Consider the following 22,102-nt stretch of genomic DNA (forward strand, 5'->3'; position numbering starts at 1 on the left):
GACCCATTGACTAGGGAGCATGAACTGTATGAAAAGTGGATTTGTTACTCAGCTGCCTTTTGGGGGCTTTTAGTGCCCGGGCCACCAGATCGGTGCACATTAGTTCACTTTTTACTGGGCATAATGTAATCGATAATCCCCTATCAGGGAATCGCTGCTTTGAGGGAAGAATGTGACACTTTCTCAAAGAGGAAAACCAAGGATACTAAAGAAGCGAGTGACTGTGGTTTGGCACTGTAGAAAATACAACATAAGACCTTGTGAAGGGAGATGGTGGAGAAATCATGCAGAGAGCAGACTCAGCAGAAACTGCGGGAAGGTGCAGATTGGTGGGAGGAGCTGAGAGTTGAGGGGAGAGAGTTCATGAATATTTATTTATTTGCTCTTTAAAAGGCTCCAAGTGGTGAACGGCTAACTCAGAGAAGAGGAGAAGTCTAGTAGAGCTGCCATTGCAGAGACCAGCATCATGGGGAGAGCTGCACAGCAAACCCTCCTTGCTTTACTCTGTCTAGCAGCAGCGGTTTGTAAGGCTGAGGATGAGCCACAAACAGGTGAACAAATTGTGGGGTTTGTTTTTCAGCCTGCTCTAATTTAGAGCTGGTGAGAGCGATCTGTAGGGTCTGAGGGCCTGTTTTCAATAGGGAAATTCTCACCAGTGTAAATACCTCAGTGTGGTAACAACAGTGTAAGCCACTAATGCAGAAGTCTTGCACCAGTGCAACATGGAGTTTGCACCAGGGTCACCACAGTGGCGCTGCTGCCTTAGTGTTAGCTGCCCTCGATTTGCTGAGCTTATTTACTACTCCTGTAACTCGCGGAAATGTCACTTATTGATTCATTTCTTTACTCAGGGGTGAAGTCAGAGTGCTGTGGAATTCCTGGACCCCGAGGACCTCCTGGACCTCCTGGACTTTCAGGTATGTTCCCCAGAGCTGAGTGAGACTCTGCTTTGGATGGTGATGCCTGAAACATTCTGGCCACCCTACAGATCTCTTCCCCTGTGGTGAGAAGTTGGGCGTCATCATATTTCTGTTCTGAAATCATGTCCATTTCCTTTTCTCTGCCCTGATAGTGAATTGGGCATGGGGGGAGGGGATAGGGAATGTCAGTGAAGTACAGAGCAGATCACAAAAGCTAGTGCACTATTGGATAGGGGGGCAGGGATGATGGGAAATGGAACGTTGGCAGTTAGATTGTTTGGGGGGTTGATGGGAATTAGTCCCTTGGGGTCACTAGAATGGCCAGTGTGGGGTCACTGCTCTCACAACCACATTTCACCTCCAATTTCTGCTGTGCTGGAGACATCTGCTCCAGCCCTGCTCCTGCCTCAATCCCGATCCTCTCCTCTGGCACCTTTCCCGCCACCCCCTTGGGCTCCCTCTCCCTCTTTCACCTCAGACCTGTTCCTGGCCTCCTTTCTGCTGCCTTGGGAACACTTGTTCCATCTAAAAACATCACAGCCAACGGTGAGCACCTCTTCTCCCACTCTTCCCGTCTCCTGGTTCTCACAGAGACCTGGGTTTATGGCTCCCATTCTGCCTCTACGGACACCTTGTGGTGGCCTTTTCCTCTTCCATTCCCCTCCTGCAAACACAGGGGTGGGACATTAGTCTGTGCCAGTCCCAACTCTACCACCTCCCACCCTCAGTCCTCCCTCTCGTTCTTTCTCCTCCTTGGAACAATGCTCCACCTGACCACCTCCCCTCCCGCTCTATATTGCTGTGGTCTGTCACCCACCTTCCTTCCTCACTTTACCTCCTGCTCTTCCACGTGTCACAATCCTCCCCCTTCATCTTTGGTGACATCATCTTCCATGTCGTTGTGTCCGGCCCCCTGACTCCCTTGTCTGAGCTGCAGCCCCGGATCAGCTCCCCTCTCACCAATATGGCCACTCACTCTGATCTCCTCCACATACTGCATCCTCTCAGGTCTCTGCATTGCTTGTGGTGATCAGCATCTCCCACCTGACCTTTCTGGGACTTCCAATCCATCGGTATCCACAAAGACTCTTCTACTCTCAGCCCCCTTCCCTTCCCTTTTCTTCCCTCCCCTCCAGTGACTCGTGCAGTGATTCCTTCCACCCACTTAGGGTTGCCAGGCGGCTGGTTAAAAGGGATCCTGGCCAGTCTAGTCAGCACTGCTGACCGGGTCGTTAAAAGCCCAGTCGGCGGCCCAGCGGGGCTAAGGCAGGCTCCCTGCCCTCCCTGGAAGTGCCCAGCATGTGCAGCCCCTGGACACAAGTGCAATCAAGGAAGCTCCGTGCACTGCCCCCGCCCTGAGCACCAGTTCCGCGTCTCCCATTGGCTGGAAACCATGAACAATGGGAGCTGCTGGGGTGGTGCCTGCCGGCAGCACACACCACACAGAGCCGCCTGGGTGCGGCTGCACCTGCACCTAGGAGCCAGACATGCTGGCTGCTTCCGGGAGTAGCGCAGAGCCAGGGTTGGAGAGCCTGCCAACCCCGCTGCGCCACTGACCGGGAGCTGCCTGAGGTAAGCGCTGCCCCGACGGAGCCTGCACCCCCACCCCCACCCCTGACCCAGATTGGAATCCCCTCCTGCACCCTAACTCCCTCCCAGAGCCTGCATCCACTCCTGCACCCAAACACTCTCCAAGATCCCACATCCCCTCCTGCACCCCAACCTCCTGCCCCAGCCCGGAGCCCGCTTTCCACACTGCAAACTCCTGCCCCAGCCCTGAGCCCACACTGCAAACTCCTGCCCCAGCCCTGGGCCCACTTCCACACTGCAAACTCCTGCCCCAGCCCTGGGCCCACGTCCACACTGCAAACTCCTGCCCCAGCCCTGGGCCCACTTTTCCACACTGCAAACTCCTGCCCCAGCCCTGAGCACACACTGCAAACTCCTGCCTGAGCCCGCTCCTGCTCCCAAACCCCTCATCCCCAGCCCCAAACCAGAGCCCGCATCCCCAGCCAGAGCCCTCACCCCTTCCACACCCCAACCTCCTGCCCCAGCCTGGAGCCCCTCATGCACCCTGAACCCCTATTTGTGGCCCCAGCCGGAACCCTCACCCCCTCCCGCACACTAACCCCTTGCCCCGGCCCAGTGAAAGTGAGTGAGGGTGGGGAAGGATGAGTGACGGAGGGAGGGGAACTGGAGTGAGTGGGGGTGGGGCTCAGGGAAGGGGCGGGGCAGAAGCGGGGCAAGGGTGTTTGGTTTTCTATGATTAGAAAGTTGGCAACCCTAACCCCACTCCTTCCGCCACCCTCATCCCCTTGGCTCCCCTCTCCCATGTCAAGGCCCATCCTGCCAACTCCCAGCCCTGGGTTACCCCCAACACGTCCTCCTTCACCCCAGTTCTCATGAGATTGAGCGTCTCTGGCACAAGCTCTGGGACCAGGCTGAATTCCTCCACTACAAATTCACTCATTATTCCTTCAGTTTTCTCTTCTTTGCAGCCAAATAGTTTGACTTCCCTCCTCTTATCCAACCCCACACCAGCAGCCCCTGCCGCTTTTCCACCATCTTTGCCACCCTCCTTTAACTTCCCCCCTCCTGCCACCCTCCTCCCTCTCCCCACAGGACCTTGGCACTTTCCTCAACCAGAAAGATTCCATGTGACCTTTTCCACTAGGCTCCCTGGACTCTTCCCCATCACCAGCACTGAGACATCCTGCTGGCTCTGCTCCTCCACACATCTGGGGGTGGCAGAAGGACTCCAGCAGTTGCCCTCTGGAGAAGGGGTCAAGACCTGAAATTAGGGGGCCATATTTTCCCAAAGGGAAAATGAGACACCCCCTGGCTGATCCAGCCTGAGCCCTCCCTGCCTCCTGCCCACACGGGGCCTGCCGGAGGTCCCCCTTCCCTCCCAGAATGTGGGGTTGGCCCCAGACCCCCACCCTGAAGGCCACTATGTGTCCCATTTTGTCAGGGACCATCCTTTTTTAGGCCCTGTCCTGGCTGTCATAACTTTTTTGGGGCGGGGGGAACTCGGGCATGGAGGAAGCAGGCCCGCCGTAGGCACCCGTCTGAGCCGCTCTCCCTAGGTCTTCTTTCAGCGCAGGCCAGCATTGCTACCCCCACCCCCGCACGTTCCTCTGCGCCCCACTAGGGGTCCCACCCCACTTTTTTGGCAAAGCTGTTCATTTCTCCGGTTTCTCTTGCCAGCTGATGATCAGTTGGCAAGAGCAAACGGGACAAATGCCCAGTTTTGTCAAAAAAGTTGGGTTGGCCAGGACAGGGCCTAAAAAAGAACTAAAATGGGACATCGGGTCACCCTACCTGAAATGGCTCCTTTCCTGTGATGGCTCCTTTCCTGGGACGCTGGCAGTGAATGCTCAGGGGCCGGATGAAGGCTTTCTGTTTGCAAACCGACCACCAGCCAGCACTGAAAACATTTGTCATTGGCCTTCCGTTTGGCCAGTTTTTGCAAGAGCTGAGAGAAGGGGCTTGATCCTGTATTCCTGGCTCCGGGGAAATCCCCATTACAGTCAGTGGGGGATCTGAGGACCAGGGCAAGGAAGAAATTTAATTCTAATTTTGAAAACTGGCTTTGGGGAAGGCATGTCGGAATTGGCCCGTATCCTCATTTTAACCCTAACAAATAATTCCCTGTTGTCATATGCAGGATAATAACTTGGCGTCTTTTGTGTCTGTAGGAGCAAGGGGTCCTCCAGGGTTCCCTGGTATTCCAGGATCACCAGGGGAAAAGGTAAAATATTAATTCAGAATCTTTTGTGCTTTTAGGCTCCACTGTAATGGAAGGAGATCCTGGGCCAAGAGGGAAAGCACTAAAGAGCAGAGGGGAAACGTTGTGAGTTAAATATCCAGGTGGAGGTTTTTAGACTGTGTGGATCTTCCCAAAAGTGCCTGCACAAAGGGGTGGGTTCTCTTCTCGCTTACACTGGTGAACACTCCAGCTGGAACCAGTCGGGTACTGGTGTAACAGAGCGTGTCCCTCTCTGCAGCTACACAGCTGTGGAGCAGTGATGAAGGCACGGCTTTTCCTCACCCCCAATGCACAGCCCTAGACAGCTTCATGTCTGAGCACCTCCAGTGAGTGGATTGGGCCAGTCTCTGAGAAGGGTAACTCCTGGGTCCTCTTCAAGGGTAGCTCTGTGCTGTGTCCCCCAGGGTCTCCAGCTGGGACTGTGCCTCCTGGAGCTCCTGCTAAGGTGGTGTGTCTGCGCTGTCCCCTGTGCCAGACTGTGCCCAGGAGGAGCAGTGGCACCCATGGGCCTGGATTCTTTCTCACACCCAAATAAATTCATTGAACCTGCTTCTGATTTACCCCAGGGTCAGAGCTCAGAATCAGGTCCATGGTATCTAAGCCACAATTAAGTCATCACTGCTCATTCTTTTAATTATTTCTTTTCAAACAGGAGAACCAGGAGCTCCTGGCTTCCCTGGAACCAGAGGTGAGAGCTTTGGGATAGATCTCCTCCCTGTCGAGCTGTGCACGTCCTTTGCTATCGCTATTGATCTGCCCTGGAATGTGCTCAGATACTGTGATGATGAGTGGCAGTATAAAGTCCTTATAGACAGAGAGACAGATGTCCCCTTACACACACCTTTACGAGAAAGTTAGCATTAGAAGAAAAAACAAAATACATAGGTATGAAAACCAGGAATTAACCAGGCTAAGCTGATACTTCCTGCATAACATAGCCACTCAACCCTAATTCCGCCTCCTCTGAGCCCTGTCCTGAGAAGTCCTCATACAGATCCCACCACAGTACCGTATCCTCAGCCTTTTTGTCCAGTGATCTCTGCCAACCAGCTGCAAATGCTCCCTGAGTCATAGTACTGCCTAGAGCACAGTGAGGAACTGCGGGAACAGGAGGGTTGATTTGAAAATGTGGTAGACACAGAGGAAATGGCAGATTTTGCTAGGCCCAGGCAAGGTAGTGGTCTATTCCCACTTCCTATTGCCATCGCCAAACGGGCAGAGTTAAAAATCGAACCCTAATTTTGAAATCTGGACTGGTGAGTGACCTGTAGAAATTGCCCTTCCCCCCTCCCTCTTCCTTGTTCAACCCTAAAATATCATCCCCTACTTACAACTGTCAAATCTTAATTCTGGACTCCTGTGTTTGTAGGAATGCCTGGTCTTCCAGGGCTTGATGGACTAAGAGGAGAACGAGGGAGACCTGGACCACCAGGACCACCAGGGGCGAGAGGTAAAGAGCAGAGAACAACTTTGTTCATTCAGCATGTGATTAAATAGCAGGAGAGATCCTTAACCCATTTGCATCTTTCTTCCATGGCACATTTCCCCAATGCGCATCCTAGAGGGGTAGGGTCTCCTCTCAATTACAATGGCGTATAACTGTTATGAAATCAACAAGGTTGTACTGGGGTAACCAAGAGGAAAACTGATCACTAGGGAATCTCGATTCTGAGCACTCCCCCAATCCGTGCGATTACCAGCCTAATTCAGGGGTGAGTCTAGGTAAGGGTAAAGCTACACTTTGAATTTGGGGTGTAGCCCCCAGCTGGAGGAGGTGCTAGCTCTGATTGCGTTAGTATGGTAATAATAGAGAGCAGCTGCTGCTGCTGCTGCTGCTGCACATGCGATGGGCGAGGCTAGCCTCCCTGACTACGTGCCCATGGTCTGAGATGGGCACGTCCTCAGGGCAGCTGGTCACTCCTGACGCTTGCGCCACTGTAGCTATGTTCTATTTTAGTGTCCTAGCTTGATCAGAGTTAGTGGGTCTGTCTCCTTGACCTGGGAATCACACCCTTAGATCGAAGTATAGATGTCCCCTAAGGCTAATAAGGGGAGTCTAAACTGGTGTAACTCACAACTCCCAGCTCCCTTTACACCAGTTTAGACTCACACTCATTTACCTTCCCCGAGAGTGGGGCCCAATGTAGTAAAAACCCAGACCTGAGATTCTCCATTAGGGCACCTCCATGTGGGCCAGAAATGGTGTAAGAGGGGCTGGGTTTAGCTGTTTTTAGCACAGTGTCATGAAAAGCCTGGGCCGTGTCTACACTGGCAGTGGCACCATTGCTAGAAACAGGTACAATGGTTTTTTTGTAGCGAAGCCCCGAGTGTGTGACACTCCCTTACACTCAGTATAGCTTACACACCTTTACACGTTACTCACTTTGGCCCTACCTTACTTCTTATTTCCAAAGTGCCCATCACCATTGGGCCAGATGTGCCCAGCCTCTGGGCAGTTGCGCAAGTGCAAGGGATGGACGTTAAGTGTGCAACCCGCTTTTTCTGCTCTCAGGCTTCCATGCAAGAGGGACAAGGACCCTGCAGGGCTTGGGTGACTCTGGGGTGCTAACATTGTACAAAGGTGGTGGGCTGGACTATGTCCTTCCCTCCCCTCCACACTGGCCAGAGGTTATGCATATGCTGTGTCACCTTCATGGGTGGAAGAGCAAGTGGACTCTTAAAGGTCTCTGGGGCCCTGCCCCTCCCTGACGTACATGGAGTTCCACCAGGGCAGGACTCCACGCTGCGCCCAGTTCAGGGCAGTGCCTGTACAGGAGAACTACTCTCACAAATACCATATCTCTGCAAAAGGTGATCCTGGGAGCTCTGGACTGAAAGGTGAGAGACTCTGGATAAGAATGTGAGTAACTGGGGACCACAATCTCTCTCCCCCCCATCCACTCTCACTTACTGATATCATGCCAAGGCAAGTGCAAATGTTTAAAGGGAAAATGCTTGAAGCTGTGTTTTTTTTTGTCCACTGGGCTCTGTTGTTTATCCAGGTTTCATACTTTCTATTGTCCATGGTTCTTCCAGCGATTCAAAAACAACACTCCCCCAAATTGTGTGTCTCTTTGTTTTTATACTAGTCATTTGCTTGGCACTTTTTTAAAGTAGAAAATCAGCCTGAGGCATCATAACATGTAGGGGAGCTTGGCTGTTCACTGCTTGAGCTACTGGAGAGGGTCTATTAGTAGCTTATGATGTCTTGTATTTCCTACATGCATCAGCCTGGGAACACATGGCCCCAATTCAGTAACTTCAGCTCATGCACCCAGCTACATGGTGCTCTCAGGCTGAAAAGGAAGTAGTGAGAATTTTCAGGTGTTAAGTCACAGGGTGTAGGACCCAGATTCTCTTCTGAATATTAGCCAGACATGACGCTAGTTTCTGTTATCCTGATTGCACAGCATGGCAGGGTCTGTTCAGCCACCACTGATGTGTGAATGAACTTCCCCTATAGCAGTTACAAGCGTGCATTGAAGAGAGAATATTTATTTTACTAGATAATTCGTTGATTTGTACAAATCTTCCCATCCTGGGCTCAATCCTGCTCCCATTGCCGTCAGTCGAAGTTTTGCCGTTGAGATCAGTGGGAGCAAGGTTTGACCTCCTCTGGCTCAGCCAGTTTGCTCAGTGTGTTTGCATGTGGACTGACAGTTGGGTTGACTGTTTTGTCTGTTAATTTTAAGGGCACAACACGTGAGGTGCTCTGTGTCTCCTGTCACATGCTGAACCCATCCCCTATTCCCACAGGAGCCAATGGGAGGTGAAGGAGCTTATTGCCTGGAAGCACTGGGCCCCAAGCCCGTATCAGGGCAGATCTAAGCTAGTCAGCTGGTTTGCAATGGACACAGGTTAAACAGGACACAGTTAAGGCAAACTCGGTCCTTTCTCTCTATTTCATTGCTCCTGTCTTACAAATCAAGGTGAGAGAAACAGAGTTGAAACCCTAACTGTGTCTTCTTTAACTATTTTTATTTTTATTTTTTAATTTAATTTAATTTAATTTAATTTTATTTTTATTTAAATGATTGGCTTCATTTTTTTAAACATCTCCATTAAACATTTCCACTTCCTTCTATAGCTAAGCTGCTGTCTCTTTCTAACTTGGCATTTTTCTTTCTTTGCTTCTGAAACATTTTGTCTGAAATAGACAGACAGAACTATTGAACTGCAGGAGTGAACAGCTGTTTAGAAACAACACACTGCTTTGCTTGTGCTCCCATTTCACTGCCTTTGTGTTCCTTTTCCTGCACAGAGGAGGAGCTGGCGGACCTGCTGTGTAAAAAGGGTGAGTGTTTACTCTAATGGCAGGGGAAACGGACCTTACCTCACAGGGCAGGCCCACAAGGCAAGGGGCATGAAAACTTCCTTCACTTCGGTAGAAGAAGTTCTATCCTTGCTAGCGAGACTGGATGACGAGGCGGGGCAGTTACACACACCTGCTGCTAATGACAACGGGCCGACTCCTGCATCCCTTACCCAAAAGAATACTCCCAGCAGCAAAGTCACTCACCCGAGTCAGGCAGGCAGGATTTGGCCCAGCAGCTGAGAACAGATGATCCAGCTTCAAAGGCCGTGGGAGCCTATTTTAGGAAAGGTGGTGGTCACATTTCCAATGTGATGCTGAAAAATTAATTCCCACAAAGACACTTAAACTGTAGTGACATTGTTTTTCAGTGGTAGCCAGGGTTTCTGTAACAAACACATGAAAATGCTGGGTATGTAAAACACGGTTACGCTTTGTCTGGTGTGGATATACACAAAAATAATCAGTGTAGGGCCTGAGCCTGAGAACAGTTTATTGTCATAAGAAGTTGCCTTTGCCTCAGTAAAACCATCCAGACACAGTATAATTTACTGCTTTAAATGCCCCTTTTGCCCAGGCCCGAGGAGCTGCAAGGAGCTGTTGGCCAGAGGGAACACCCTGAGCGGCTGGTACACGGTTTACTCTTCGGACTGCACTGCCGTAACTGTGCTGTGTGACATGGCCACGGATGGAGGGGGATGGACTGTAAGTGAGACTAGAGCGTAGTGAGCCTCACCAGGAGCCCTTACGTAGAACAAGTGTGTGTGTTTCAGGATGGCAATTAGCTCTTGCCTAGTTTTTCACCTGCACATGTATAGTCTGAGCCAATGAGATGACACACAGGCTTGAAGTTCAGCATGTGTGTCAAGGTGTCACCCCCACTCTGAACTTTAGGGTACAGATGTGGGGACCTGCATGAGATAACCCCTGTCAGGAGTCTACCCTCACTTGAAACTGGGCGGTTTCAAAGTGAGGACCCGCATGTCTTCCCCCCACCCCAAAATCCTAGGGTAGGTCTCCCCTTCGGCTGCCACCACCCGGTCAATTCCGTGGGCCGGGACACCCCTGTTTCCCCCCTTGGGAACACAGATCAATTCACAGAGGAGGAACCTTCCCCCTCCCCCCTCTCTCCAGCTTGCTCTGAAGACAGAGATGCCTGGATTCAAACGCCTTGAATCTCTACACACAGGGAAGCAGCCCACTTCCCCCTCCCCTTCCCCTGAATTTCCCCAAGGGAAGGAATTAACCAAGTCCAAAGAAAAGAAAAGAATTTATTAAGAGAACAAAAAGAAAATACAGAATCTCTATGAGCCCAAGCTGGACACTCATAGGGTATAACCTTATCAATTTCTGGAGAGAATCCCCTCTCCCCCTTTTCTCAGTAAAAGCAATATCAGCAAACAGGAATAAAGCATTTCCTTTAGCAAACACACAACTGCAAATATAGAAATCAAATCATAAGACTAATTTGCCTTTCTAATTAATACTCACTATTAATTAGTAGAAACTACTCCAGGAGAACTTGGAGACATGACTGTCCTCTGTTAGATTCAAGAACAGTTCTCACCCAGACAAAGGCTTCCCTCCACAGAGATTTGAAAAAATCTTATCTCTGATTGGTCCTCTGGTCAGGTGGTCACCAGGTACTACATGTTAACCCTTTACAGGTAAAACAGACTTTAACCCTTAACTATCTGTTTATGACACGCCCCCCAAATCGCCAACAGTGGGAACTACTGGTGGTGATTTCCTCCTAGAACTGTAAAATAAACAGATAAACAAAACACCTGCACTATTACATATACTACTAAGTATGTAAACAACAAGATATTTGACACTGAAGAACCCTTTGTATGCATTTGAGCGGACATACTTGGCAACGTCCTTGCCCATCCCCTCCCAGTGGAAGGAATGTTTTTTAACCTGTTTTTGCTTTGTTGACCCCAGAATGCCCACTGGGATGTCAGGGCCCAAGCTTAAGAGCTTGTCCCAGTACTTAGTTGGAACTACCAACTGTCTTTGAGGATGCTGGCCTTCCTGGTGTCCACCAGAAAGAATGTCCTTATATAAAAGTCCTTGTTTTACAACAAACTGGAATTGGGTAGAAGAGCTGAGAGGCGGTGGGTTGCTGCGTGCCGCCGCCCAAGCTTTCTTAAGGCTGTCATCGGCTTCCTGCTCTGTCTGGAACTGTTCCCTTGAGGCGGGAGACACCAGTTCCTCTGGGAGCGATGTAGGTGATGAGGTTGTTTTTATGGACTGTGGACCGCTGTCCGCTGGTGCACAAGGTGATATTTTAGGCTCTGGCTGAGCCTCTTGGGTAGAGTTGTCTGCTGCTTCTGCCAGTTTAGGCCCGTTGGCGCCCCCTGGCGGTGGAGTTGCAAGCGCTGGCGTCAGTGCTGGCGCTGGTCTTGCCGCTGGTTGCTTTTCCAGTTCCGGTCCTGGGACTGGATGTACTATGGCTGCTGTAGTTGTTGGCATGGGATCCGGTTCCACCACCTCTGTCTGGGTCTCTGGTAACACAGACGGGGTCTTGGTGGATGGCTCAGGAACAGGGATGGGAGTGCCTGCTTGTTTGGCCTGGCCGCAGGTGACCACTCCCCCCCTCTTGGCCAGCTGCACATGGTTGGCCAAGTCTTCCCCCAGTAGCATGGGGATGGAATAATTGTTATAGACAGCAAAAGTCCACTTTCCTGACCAGTCCTTGTACTGGTCTTCAGGGATGCTGTACCCATGGCAGGTCCTTTTAACCTTTTTGAAGAAGGCCTTAGTGTCCTCACCTGCCATGTAGGTGGGAAATTTCTTGGGATGGGGAACAGTGCCTTCTGGTGCTGGCCACACCCCTCTGCAGTCAGTGAATTTTATGTGTGGCTTGCTGGTGTTGCTTTTTGGTGCTGGCCACACCCCTTTGCAGTCAGGGAATTGGTTTCCCCAATTCCTAACCCTCTCTATTCCCGAGAGACTGAATAGAAAAGAAACAAAACCTTTTCATTTGCAAATGTGTAGTTGCTGTTTGCTGATATACTGAGAAGACCCAAAAAAAACTGGTTTGTCCTGTTTCTAGCACTTGCTAAGTACCTCACAGTGGGGGTCCTTTCTAACAAGCCTCCTAGAAAAACTTGCACCTCTTTCCTAGCTGTTTCTAAGCAGACAGAAAGAAAAAAAGGAGAAAAAAGAAAAGAAGAAGGAAAAAAATCCTTTTCTAACACAGCCTGTTAGAAACCTTATGCCTCAGCTAAACCCAGCTGAAAATCTGTTTCCAAAAAAACAATCTTCCTAATAAGCACAGCTGACCGGCTGGTGCTACTTAGTACCTGCAGAAAAGTGTAGTAAATCCTCTCAGAGATTTGTATTCCCTGGCTCCAGAGGATTTGAAAAGACACAGGGAAAAAAAATCTGGCTGGAGGGTTTCTGTCTCCCCCCCCCAAACCTGTTTTCCCTGTTGGATGGGAATGTACTTTGTCGAGCACTTCCCCCCACCTTAGGAATCCTGAGTGATACCTGATATCACAAAGGAAGGACACACCTCTAGGGAAGAGTTTTTTCCTCAGCATAGCCAGCAGAGAAAAAAAATCCTCCTAACCCTGAAAACTGCTTGAAACTTGCCTTTTCCTCAAGCTGCCTGTCCAAGCAACAAGAACGAAAATATGCTTGCAACAAAGCCTGCTGGAAAACTAAATTGCCTCCAGCCAACCTGGCTGAAACTGTAAACTGCCTCTGCTCTGAGTTGCTGTACTCAGCAGCCCAGCTGAAAGGCTGCTGCTAACAATACCCCTGAGAAAAATCTGGTTTATTCCTCAGGGATTTGTGTTCTCCTGTCTTCTGATCCTTTCAAAAGACACAGGGAGAAAAAAAAAAAAAAAAACCTGGCTGGAGGGTTTGTCTCTTCCCCCCCCAAACCTGTTTTTCCTGTTGGATGGGAATGTACTTTGGCGAGCACTTCCCCCCACCTTAGGAATCCTGAGTGGTACCTCGTATCACAATGGACGCAAGTATCGCTCCACAGGAGGCTTTGTAACAGAAAGCCCTGCAAAAAACTGAAAATACTTCTAACCCTGAAACTGCCTCAGAGTGCCTCTGGTAGAAAAGCCTAGCCTCTCTCTCTGGGTCCGAAACACCGCTGCCACCATGTCAGGAGTCTACCCTCACTTGAAACTGGGCGGTTTCAAAGTGAGGACCCGCATGTCTTCCCCCCACCCCAAAATCCTAGGGTAGGTCTCCCCTTCGGCTGCCACCACCCGGTCAATTCCGTGGGCCGGGACACCCCTGTTTCCCCCCTTGGGAACACAGATCAATTCACAGAGGAGGAACCTTCCCCCTCCCCCCTCTCTCCAGCTTGCTCTGAAGACAGAGATGCCTGGATTCAAACGCCTTGAATCTCTACACACAGGGAAGCAGCCCACTTCCCCCTCCCCTTCCCCTGAATTTCCCCAAGGGAAGGAATTAACCAAGTCCAAAGAAAAGAAAAGAATTTATTAAGAGAACAAAAAGAAAATACAGAATCTCTATGAGCCCAAGCTGGACACTCATAGGGTATAACCTTATCAATTTCTGGAGAGAATCCCCTCTCCCCCTTTTCTCAGTAAAAGCAATATCAGCAAACAGGAATAAAGCATTTCCTTTAGCAAACACACAACTGCAAATATAGAAATCAAATCATAAGACTAATTTGCCTTTCTAATTAATACTCACTATTAATTAGTAGAAACTACTCCAGGAGAACTTGGAGACATGACTGTCCTCTGTTAGATTCAAGAACAGTTCTCACCCAGACAAAGGCTTCCCTCCACAGAGATTTGAAAAAATCTTATCTCTGATTGGTCCTCTGGTCAGGTGGTCACCAGGTACTACATGTTAACCCTTTACAGGTAAAACAGACTTTAACCCTTAACTATCTGTTTATGACAACCCCTAAGCTTATTTAGCAGCTTAGATCTAGTAGCTGCCACTCCCAGAGGAGGGCAGGTGCTCAGATCTCAGGGCCAGGATTTTGCCACCATGAGTGTGGAGGCCACAGGTCAGCTCTCCACTGGCTAGTCCAGACAGAGTTAGAAGAGCTCCGAGCCCTGCAGCCAGCTTGGGCTCTGTCAACTGCAACGTTCAAATACTTGTTTCAATGACCCGGAGAGAGCTGTAATTTTCAGTACGTTGGATTCAGTTCCCATCCCTGACAGGCTGCTGTGGATCGGAGCCAACCCGCACCTCTCCCACTGCTGCAGTGTGGGACACAGGCCCCTGAAATGGGGGATGCAATCAGATCATTGTCCCCCCATTGTGCGCCTTTCAATATCCCCTTCCCCAAAAAACTTCCCTGAGCTCCTTCCAATTCCCCCAAATATTCCTTCATTTCTCTCACAGCTTCCATCTTTCCCTCCCTTGTCCTCAAAACCCCTCACGTCTTCCTGCACTGTCTGTGTCCCACACTGCAGAGCTGATAGGTGGGGGGAGAGCCTAGGGGGTGGGCCCTCACCCCTGCACATGGGGTGGGGCTGTCTTGCCCTCACTTCTTACCCCACATCTCCCAGCTCAGCAATGTCTCCTCAAGAAGCTGCCTAAATCCTTCTACAGCAGCTACCTGGTCAGAGCTCCCTGTTCCCATCGCCACAGGTCACAGGTGGTCACCAGGTGGGCCAGGACACAATGTCGCTAGCAAGAGTCTAAATGCCATGTCTCGCAGGCACCACCATTACAGAGGTGAGCCACTGTGATAGCCAGAGGGAACTTGTCTACCCCATCTTGGCTGCCACGACATTGAGGGATTGGCTGTGAGGATGGTGGGACAGCTGGACAAAGCCAGAAAAGCAGTTGAAATGCTGCATCTCCCGCCCAGTTTGGGATTGTGATTAAAAAATATGTCCAGGCCTTTGTGTGTGAGAGAAGTTTGGGGATCCAGTTTTGCCCCAGATCTATAACTTGGCAAAATTAGTTAAGCCGCGTGGATACTGATTTCTTTCATACCTGTATGTGCTCCTTGGTGATATGGATGGTAAATCAGATTTAAGAGGGGACTAAATAGACCAGAGGTTCTCAACCAGGGGAACACAGAGGTCTTCCAGGGGGCACCCAACTCATCTAGATCAGTGTTTCTCAACCTGAGGGTTGCGACCCTCTGAGGGTCACAGGAAAGGTTTAGGGCATGGTCGGCAAGTATGATCGGCAGGGGGAGGCTGTGCCTCTCCAAACAGCCTGGCATGGCCCGGGCCAGCACTCGGATCGTGCCACCCAGTGCACCAGGGTCGGGGGCCGGGTGGCCACAGCAGGGGTGATCTGGGTTCCTGCAGGGGAGGGGGCAGGAGGGGACGGGGAGGGGCGGGGCCTCACACACAAGGGGAGGGGGTGGGGGCTAGCCTCCCCCAACGGCCAGGTCACCCACTGCCTTTGGTTTAGGCGGGGGTCACGAGTGCAGGCCCTGCATTAGGGGTGACAAGCAATATGCAATTGCCTGGGGCCCTACGCCACTGGGACCCCCGCAAAGCTAAGTTAGATGCTTCAGCTCGGGCGTCCGCATTTTTTCAGTAACAGTGGGCTGTGAAAATTTTGTATTTTTATGTCTGATTTTGTAAGCAAGTAGTTCTTAAGAGAGGTGAGACTTAAGACATATCAGACTCCTGAAAGGGGTCCAGTAGTCTGGAAGGTTGAGAACCACTGGAATAGACCGTTAGTGGAATTGCTGCTTGCTGGCCTGAGACATGGGCTTGCATTTAGCTTGGTACCTTTGTTCAGATTATTTCAAATTACATTTTTCCTCCTGAAGAAGAGCTCTGTGTAGCTCAAAAACTGTTTCTTTCACCACAGACGTTGGTCCAATGAAGGGATTGCTTCACCCAGCTTGTATCTCTAATATCCTGGGACCAAGGCAGACACAACAACACTGCAAACAACTTTTCCTCCTTTCAGCCCAATGGCAGAACTAAATATCCTGCTATGTTTTATATGGGCTGTCAGTCTCATCCATCACAATTCAACCATTACCATGTGCCCAACCCCTTTCAGGGTGATCAGTCCTGATGGGATCAGAGAGACGTATATTAGCAATTACTCCATGTTACATTAAACATTTGTTCAGTGTGATTGAAGGCAAGTGACGGGTCAGTCTGAAAAGTGTTCAGTGCAATGGATTCACCTGTTGTTTTCTGCTGTCTAGCTGTTCTCACACATGCAAGATGTACAGCACCATGCGCATAACAAACTGAAAAAATTTTCTATACTTTTTTTATTGTGACTCTGAAATCTACGAATGAGACCATCCTGCAGCACAAATTCTAGCAGCCTGTCTGCGAATCCAAGTGGGTCTGTGGCTCCTGGGTTGCTAGCGAATGGCTATAGTTTTAAAGTAAGAAAGGAACACAAGCAACGCAGTGTTTCAGAGGGTTGTTTTTTTAATTATATTAAGAAGGATCTTGCTAATGACTTTAATTATATTGGACCAAATCTTAAGGGCCTTACTGAGCTTCTATTAGGGCAAACTCAAATTTTCTTCCATGGGATTTTTCCATTATTAAGGGCTGAGTAAAAACTCAGGAAGGACCTCAAGATTTGTTCATGGGAAAGGCTTTCAGTTTCACCCTTCTCACCAGCTGTTCCTTTCTCAAACAGCTGATGACAAGGATGTCAAAATTTGCATAGATCAGGGGTTCTCAAACTGTGGGTCGGGACCCCTCAGGGGGTCGCAAGGTTATTACATGGGGGCTCGTGAGTTGTTAACAGCATTTATAATGGTATTAAATATATAAAAAAGTGTTTTAATGTATGGGGGGGGTCGCACTCAGAGGCTTGCTATGTGAAAGTGGTCACCAGTAAAAAAGTTTGAGAGCCACGGGCATAGATATTCCCACATATTCTGATTAACCATAGTGCGTATTATGCTGACAACTTGTCCTTGAAGAACGGAAGACCTAAGCAGCTATTCACATACAACTCAAATTATTGCAACCATCTTTTCACCTAAGGTTCTCTAATTTCTTGGCAGGTTTTCCAGAGACGGGCAGATGGTTCAGTGGATTTTTTCCGTGACTGGGACTCATACAAGAGAGGTTTTGGCAACCAGCAGATGGAATTCTGGCTGGGGAACGACAACATTCACCTGCTGACATCTCAAGGTAAGAAATCACAGATGCCCTCTGTTTCCTTGGTAACATGGCACAGAGTGATGATAATATGGTAGCTTTATGTAGTGCTTTTCATCTGTAGATCTCAAAGTGCTTTTCAAAGGAGGGTAAGTATCATTAACCCCACTTGGTGAATGGGGATTTGAGGGAAGCAGAGATGAGGTCATTAGAAGAGCCATGATCAGGGGCGGCTCTAGGAATTTGGCTGCCCCAAGCATGGCGGCATGCCACAGGGGGCACGCTGCCAGTTGCCGGTCCCGCAGCTCCGGGGGACCTCTTGCAGACGTGCCTGCGGAGGGTCTGCTGGTCCCACGGCTCTGGTGGAGCATCCGCAGTCATGCCTGCGGGAGGTCCGCTGGTCCTGCGGCTCTGGTGGACCTCCCGCAGGCATGCCTGCAGAAGGTCCGCCAGAGCCACCTGCCGCCCTCCCGGCAAAATGCCGCCCCAAGCGTGCGCTTGGCGCGCTGGGGTCTGGAGCCGGCCCTGGCCATGATGAGGACCATATCTAAGTCCAAGTTGTGCATCCTGTCCACTGGACTATGCTGGTACACACTAGCTGTAGTGAAACTGCTCCCAGACTCACCACTGGCTGCTTCTGACCCACAGAAACCTGCAAGGAAAAGTTTCGGAGACAGATTATACTGGAACTCTTTGAGCTCCGGTCAAGGCTGGTTCACCTTAAAGAGCATTAAGTGAACAGATCTGGAGATGTACCGTTCTGTAACAAGGACTATCTGTTGAACCATCAGCGCTAAGGCAGGAGCTGAAATTGGCCCTTGCTGATTTGTCAGTGGACTGGTACCGGCCGAGGCCATAGAGAGATGGATGCTATAGATTCTGATCACTTAGCTGGAGCGCAGATGTTAGCTGTGAGCACAGTTTGCTAATGGACAGGAGAGATGGGGGCATGAAACTAGGTTATTAAAGGCATCCCGGGCTGAGCATATGGGGATAGGCTGGTGAATGAATGATGTAATAAACCCAGATGCTGAAAAATGTTAGTGGAACACACGTAATTGCTGATATTCTTCCTGTTTTTAACAGGAAATAATGAGCTGCGCATTGACCTCATGGATTTTGAAACCAAGAAGTATTTTGCCAAGTACAAATCATTCCAAATTTTAGGAGAATCTGAGAACTATAAGCTGGTTCTGGGAGACTTTCTCAGTGGCACGGCAGGTAGGTGCTGGCTGGGTTTTACTGGGATCACAGCTAAGAAGGAATAGCAAATTCAGCTGAGATGTGCTGAAGTCTGAGGCAGCAAAGTAAATTCTGCCCTGTCTGCACAATCTGAATTTAGCCACTTAGAGAAGCACATACTCAGGTTCAGAGACAACACCTGAAAGTTCTGTCCCAGGCCCCTATTGGGAAGATGCCACCTTATGTGCCAGTAGGTTAATGAACAGGATTCCTGGGCGTCCCCCACACACATTGAGAACATGCTCTGAAATCTCCGACAGCTGGGTTCATTTGGGGGCAGTGAAATGCCTTGATGAGGATTCTCCAAAAGGAAGAGGAAGAGCATCATCTCCTCTTCTTCTCCCAGCAGGATGGAGCAGCTGTTCAGATCTATCCCTCTGATTACCCTGTGGGGTAATGACACCTCCCCTCTCTCTCCTTCCCAGCAGTTCTCCCATGAAGGCAGGGAGGGAACATCATCCCCTTGGAACATGGCTCCCAATTTCATTCACCACTGAGGACCCATGACACTGGCACCAATCACAGAAGTGCTCTTAGATCAAACCCACAGAGCAGGAGATACATCCTATGGTCATTGCTGTGCTAGCTTTGCCAGGGCCCAGGGTCAAACCTGAACCTGTAGTGGTGGGTTTTGGTTCTGCCAAGAGCTACGGACCCAGACTGGCTTCAGTTTCTATATTTTCCATCTAGCACCTCCTGTCACCAGCCCCAAGGCCAAATCCCAAGGCCCTTACCCAGCCCAAAGTGTCAGGCCACACTGAGATCAATGGGATTTTGGGTGAAGGAGGTCTGAGTAGAGAGCTCAGGAACAAGGCCTCTCTTTAGAGGGGTTTGAAAGTTTTAGCCCAGTTTTGGCTTGAAATGTGGCGAAAAAATATCCCTTGGATCTGAACAACCAGAACTTGGCGGGTAGTTTGGAACTGGACTTCATAGCTGGACTCATCTCTATAAAGGGATGAACCAAAATCCCTGATCCAAACTGCCTGAACTTGGGGAACATTTGGATTTGAAGCCAAAGTTTTGTGATTTGTGCCATCCTGGTTCTGACCCTAGCGGTAGAGCTTAGGGGTAGTTTTTGGGTGTCCAGATATTTGAGCATAAACCCCCAGTGTAAGCAAGACTGAAGGGGTCATTCTCGGAGCATTGTTGTAAAAAGTTTCCTCTTCCTCTCCATTCCTGAGAGGCCTCCAGAGAGGAACAGCAGCCTCCCCGCTGCACTGTGAGGGGTTGGGGGTGCCCACAAGGGGAGTGAGCAATCCCCACACTGGAAGGCCAGGCCCTGCATTTGGTAGACTGAACTACAGGGAGGGAGGCAGTGTGGACTAGTGGATTGAGCACTCTGTTGGGATTTGGGACAACAGAGTTCTAGTCTTGGCTCTGCCTCTGGTCTCCTGGGACCCTTGCACAAGTCACTTCCCCTCCCTGTGCTTCAATTTCCCCATCCATAAAATCAGGATAACGTAACTCTCTTTGAGGTTTGCTGAGATGAAAAACACAATAGGAGAGCTAGTTATTATTGTGTTACAACTTGGGAGAAAGCTACATCTCTTTGTTACAGGTGATGCCTTAACCTACCATAGGAACATGATGTTTTCAACCAAAGACCGCAACAATGGTCTGAATTCAGTTAACTGTGCTGAGTCCTACGAGGGGGCCTGGTGGTTCAATGACTGCCTGCAGTCCAACCTGAACGGGAGATATTTGCCGGGAGAACACGAAAACCCTCGTCACGGTGTATTCTGGAGCACAGGGAAAGGGGACCGATATTCCCTTAAACTCTCTGAAATAAAATTCAGGCCTGTTTAGCAGGGTGAGGGAACAGTTGCATGTCCTTGTCTCACAGAAATCATTCCGCAGCTGGAAGTTCCTGCTGGAAATAAAGCTATTCCCCAACAGTAAACTTTGTGTGAGTGGGATTTGTTCTTTGTAGTGGAGACAAAGATCTTGTGTTGTCCCTCAGCCTCCTGTTCTCTGGTCCCTGAACAAAGAAGCATCTGGTAATATTCACCGGAATGAATGTTGCAGATCTGTTTTAATCATCCCCACGCTCCCCTTTAGTCCCTTCTCCCAAACACACACGCACACCCATCGATGTCTGTTTGTGGGAAGCAAAGGTGTGGTGACTCCTCAAGTCTGTATTTGCTCCAATGTTTAGTATTTCCAAGTTTGGTGCTCACACGGCCATTAAGGCAGCTCTGCTGTGGATTGGGCGCTGTGAGGAGGAGGATTTTTTGACAGAGGAGCAAGAGATTCTCACTATTACAGCGCAGAATCTTTGCTACAGATACTGCAGCATGCGGCTCAGAATTGATGAAGGGAGTTACACTGGAGCCGAGGTAGGAGGTGTGTGGCTTCTGGCAGTGAAGCAGAACACCCTAGAAGGTAGGACAGCAGGGCTGCCTCTCCCAGCCACACCACCACGTAGGAGGCATATGTCAGAAATTATTCTCTTTCTGGCACCCCTGCTGCACCTGTAAACTGCTGGAGGAGACCACAGTCGATACTGTGCTGAATCAGGGAGCAATGGGAAGGAGATTTTAAAGGGCCAGTTTTACTGTCCCTGTAACTAATAGCAAATACCCCAAGGATGTCCATGGAGTGGTGGTTTGTGTCCTCGCCTGGCACATTGTGGGGCATTGAGAGCCAGAACCCTGCCACCCCAGGGCTGACAGCCAGAACAGTCAATGGAGTGTCTACACTGACACTGCATCAACTTAACTACACTGGCCTAAGCACTATGCCCCTCATGGAGGTGGTGTTATTAAATTGGTATGGCAGGCGACTTACATTAGTGGGAGCAACAATGTAGTGTAGACACAGAGCTAGGGCGACGTAAGCTGCCTTACGTCTCCATAACTCTGCAGTGTAGACCAAAGGCCGTGGCTACCACACTTAAACTCACCAATAATTCAAACTCACATAAGCAAACAAAAAGCTAAAAACTTTATGTAAGGGTTTGAATAAAGAAAAATATACAAGCAATAAAAATATTAAATGATTTGAGGTATTAATGCTTTTTAATTATTAAAGATGATGCTGGCAAATACACGATGTCACATGACCACAGAGTCCCCAATGTTCCTGACCAAAAGTGTCTCCTCCCCTCAGTTCTGACTGTTCCCCACGTCTCAGGACCCAGGTGGTGCATGTGGGGACCCATTACAGGTCTGAAGCAGGGCCGGCTCCAGGGGTTTTGCCGCCCGAGCACCTGCTGCCAGTCTTCAAAGCTTGGAGCCCACGGGTTCAGCTGCAGGCAGGTTGGGTCTCTGGATCCGAAATCCCAGCTCTGGTGTGGGTTGCTGCGGGGCCAGCAGGCTGCAGGCGGTGGCAGGAGAGAGGAGCTGTCTCCAGTTGCCAGCAGGAGGAGCAGCTTGTCCCCTCCTGGGGCTTTTCTGCAGGTTGAGGTCACAGACAGGCCAGTTGTTGGGCCTGGAAGTTCTGCACTGGCTGGCTGCGGGGACACCTCCTTTCCTCGCCTCTCCCTGCCTGGGCTCTTCATGTGAGGGAAACTGGGCTATTCACAGCCTCCATCCTGCTTTGCTGGGCCCCACGGGCTCTGCCCTGTTCACTGATGGCTGCCTGGCTGTCTTCTGCCCTCGAACGGGATGCTGGGGGCTGCTGTTGCCGCCCCTCCTCCCTTCGGTCGAGGGAGGAGGGCTGCCAGAGTGACTGGTGAAGTTGCTGCCCCTTCCCCTTCCCTCCTGCTGCTGGGGGAAGTCAACAGTGCAGGGCTCTGCCGTGGAGCTGGCAGGGGCCCCAAAGGGGTGTCTCTTCCCTTGGGGCACAGCTCCCCAGC

At 50.2% G+C, this 22,102-nt stretch overlaps 1 protein-coding gene across 2 annotated transcripts; it reads left to right on the forward strand.

Moving 5' to 3' along the window:
• The first annotated feature begins 407 nt into the window (after positions 1-407).
• Positions 408-20,206, forward strand: LOC123352306 (ficolin-1-like). 2 transcript variants are annotated; one of them, XM_044992184.1, is made up of 11 exons: positions 408-551; positions 852-917; positions 4,619-4,670; positions 5,340-5,377; positions 6,059-6,139; positions 7,501-7,527; positions 8,951-8,983; positions 9,579-9,706; positions 16,968-17,097; positions 18,151-18,285; positions 19,865-20,206. In XM_044992184.1, the coding sequence occupies exons 1-11, from the start codon at positions 467-469 to the stop codon at positions 20,110-20,112; spliced, it is 1,023 nt and encodes a 340-aa protein (XP_044848119.1). In that variant the 5' UTR covers positions 408-466; the 3' UTR covers positions 20,113-20,206. The 2 variants fall into 2 exon arrangements, with proteins under 2 accessions (XP_044848119.1, XP_044848120.1); XM_044992185.1 differs by lacking the exon at positions 7,501-7,527.
• Positions 20,207-22,102: the final 1,896 nt, after the last annotated feature.

This window comes from Mauremys mutica, chromosome 18 (assembly GCF_020497125.1).
Source record: "Mauremys mutica isolate MM-2020 ecotype Southern chromosome 18, ASM2049712v1, whole genome shotgun sequence".
Taxonomy (NCBI): domain Eukaryota; kingdom Metazoa; phylum Chordata; order Testudines; family Geoemydidae; genus Mauremys; species Mauremys mutica.

Coding starts and splice junctions, on each gene's coding strand:
- LOC123352306 (XM_044992184.1), top strand. CDS start 467: ATGGGGAGAGCTGCACAGCAAACCCTCCTTGCTTTACTCTGTCTAGCA. Junction 918..4,618: donor TGGACCTCCTGGACTTTCAG/GTATGTTCCCCA, acceptor TTGTGTCTGTAG/GAGCAAGGGGTCCTCCAGGG. Junction 8,984..9,578: donor GGACCTGCTGTGTAAAAAGG/GTGAGTGTTTAC, acceptor CCTTTTGCCCAG/GCCCGAGGAGCTGCAAGGAG.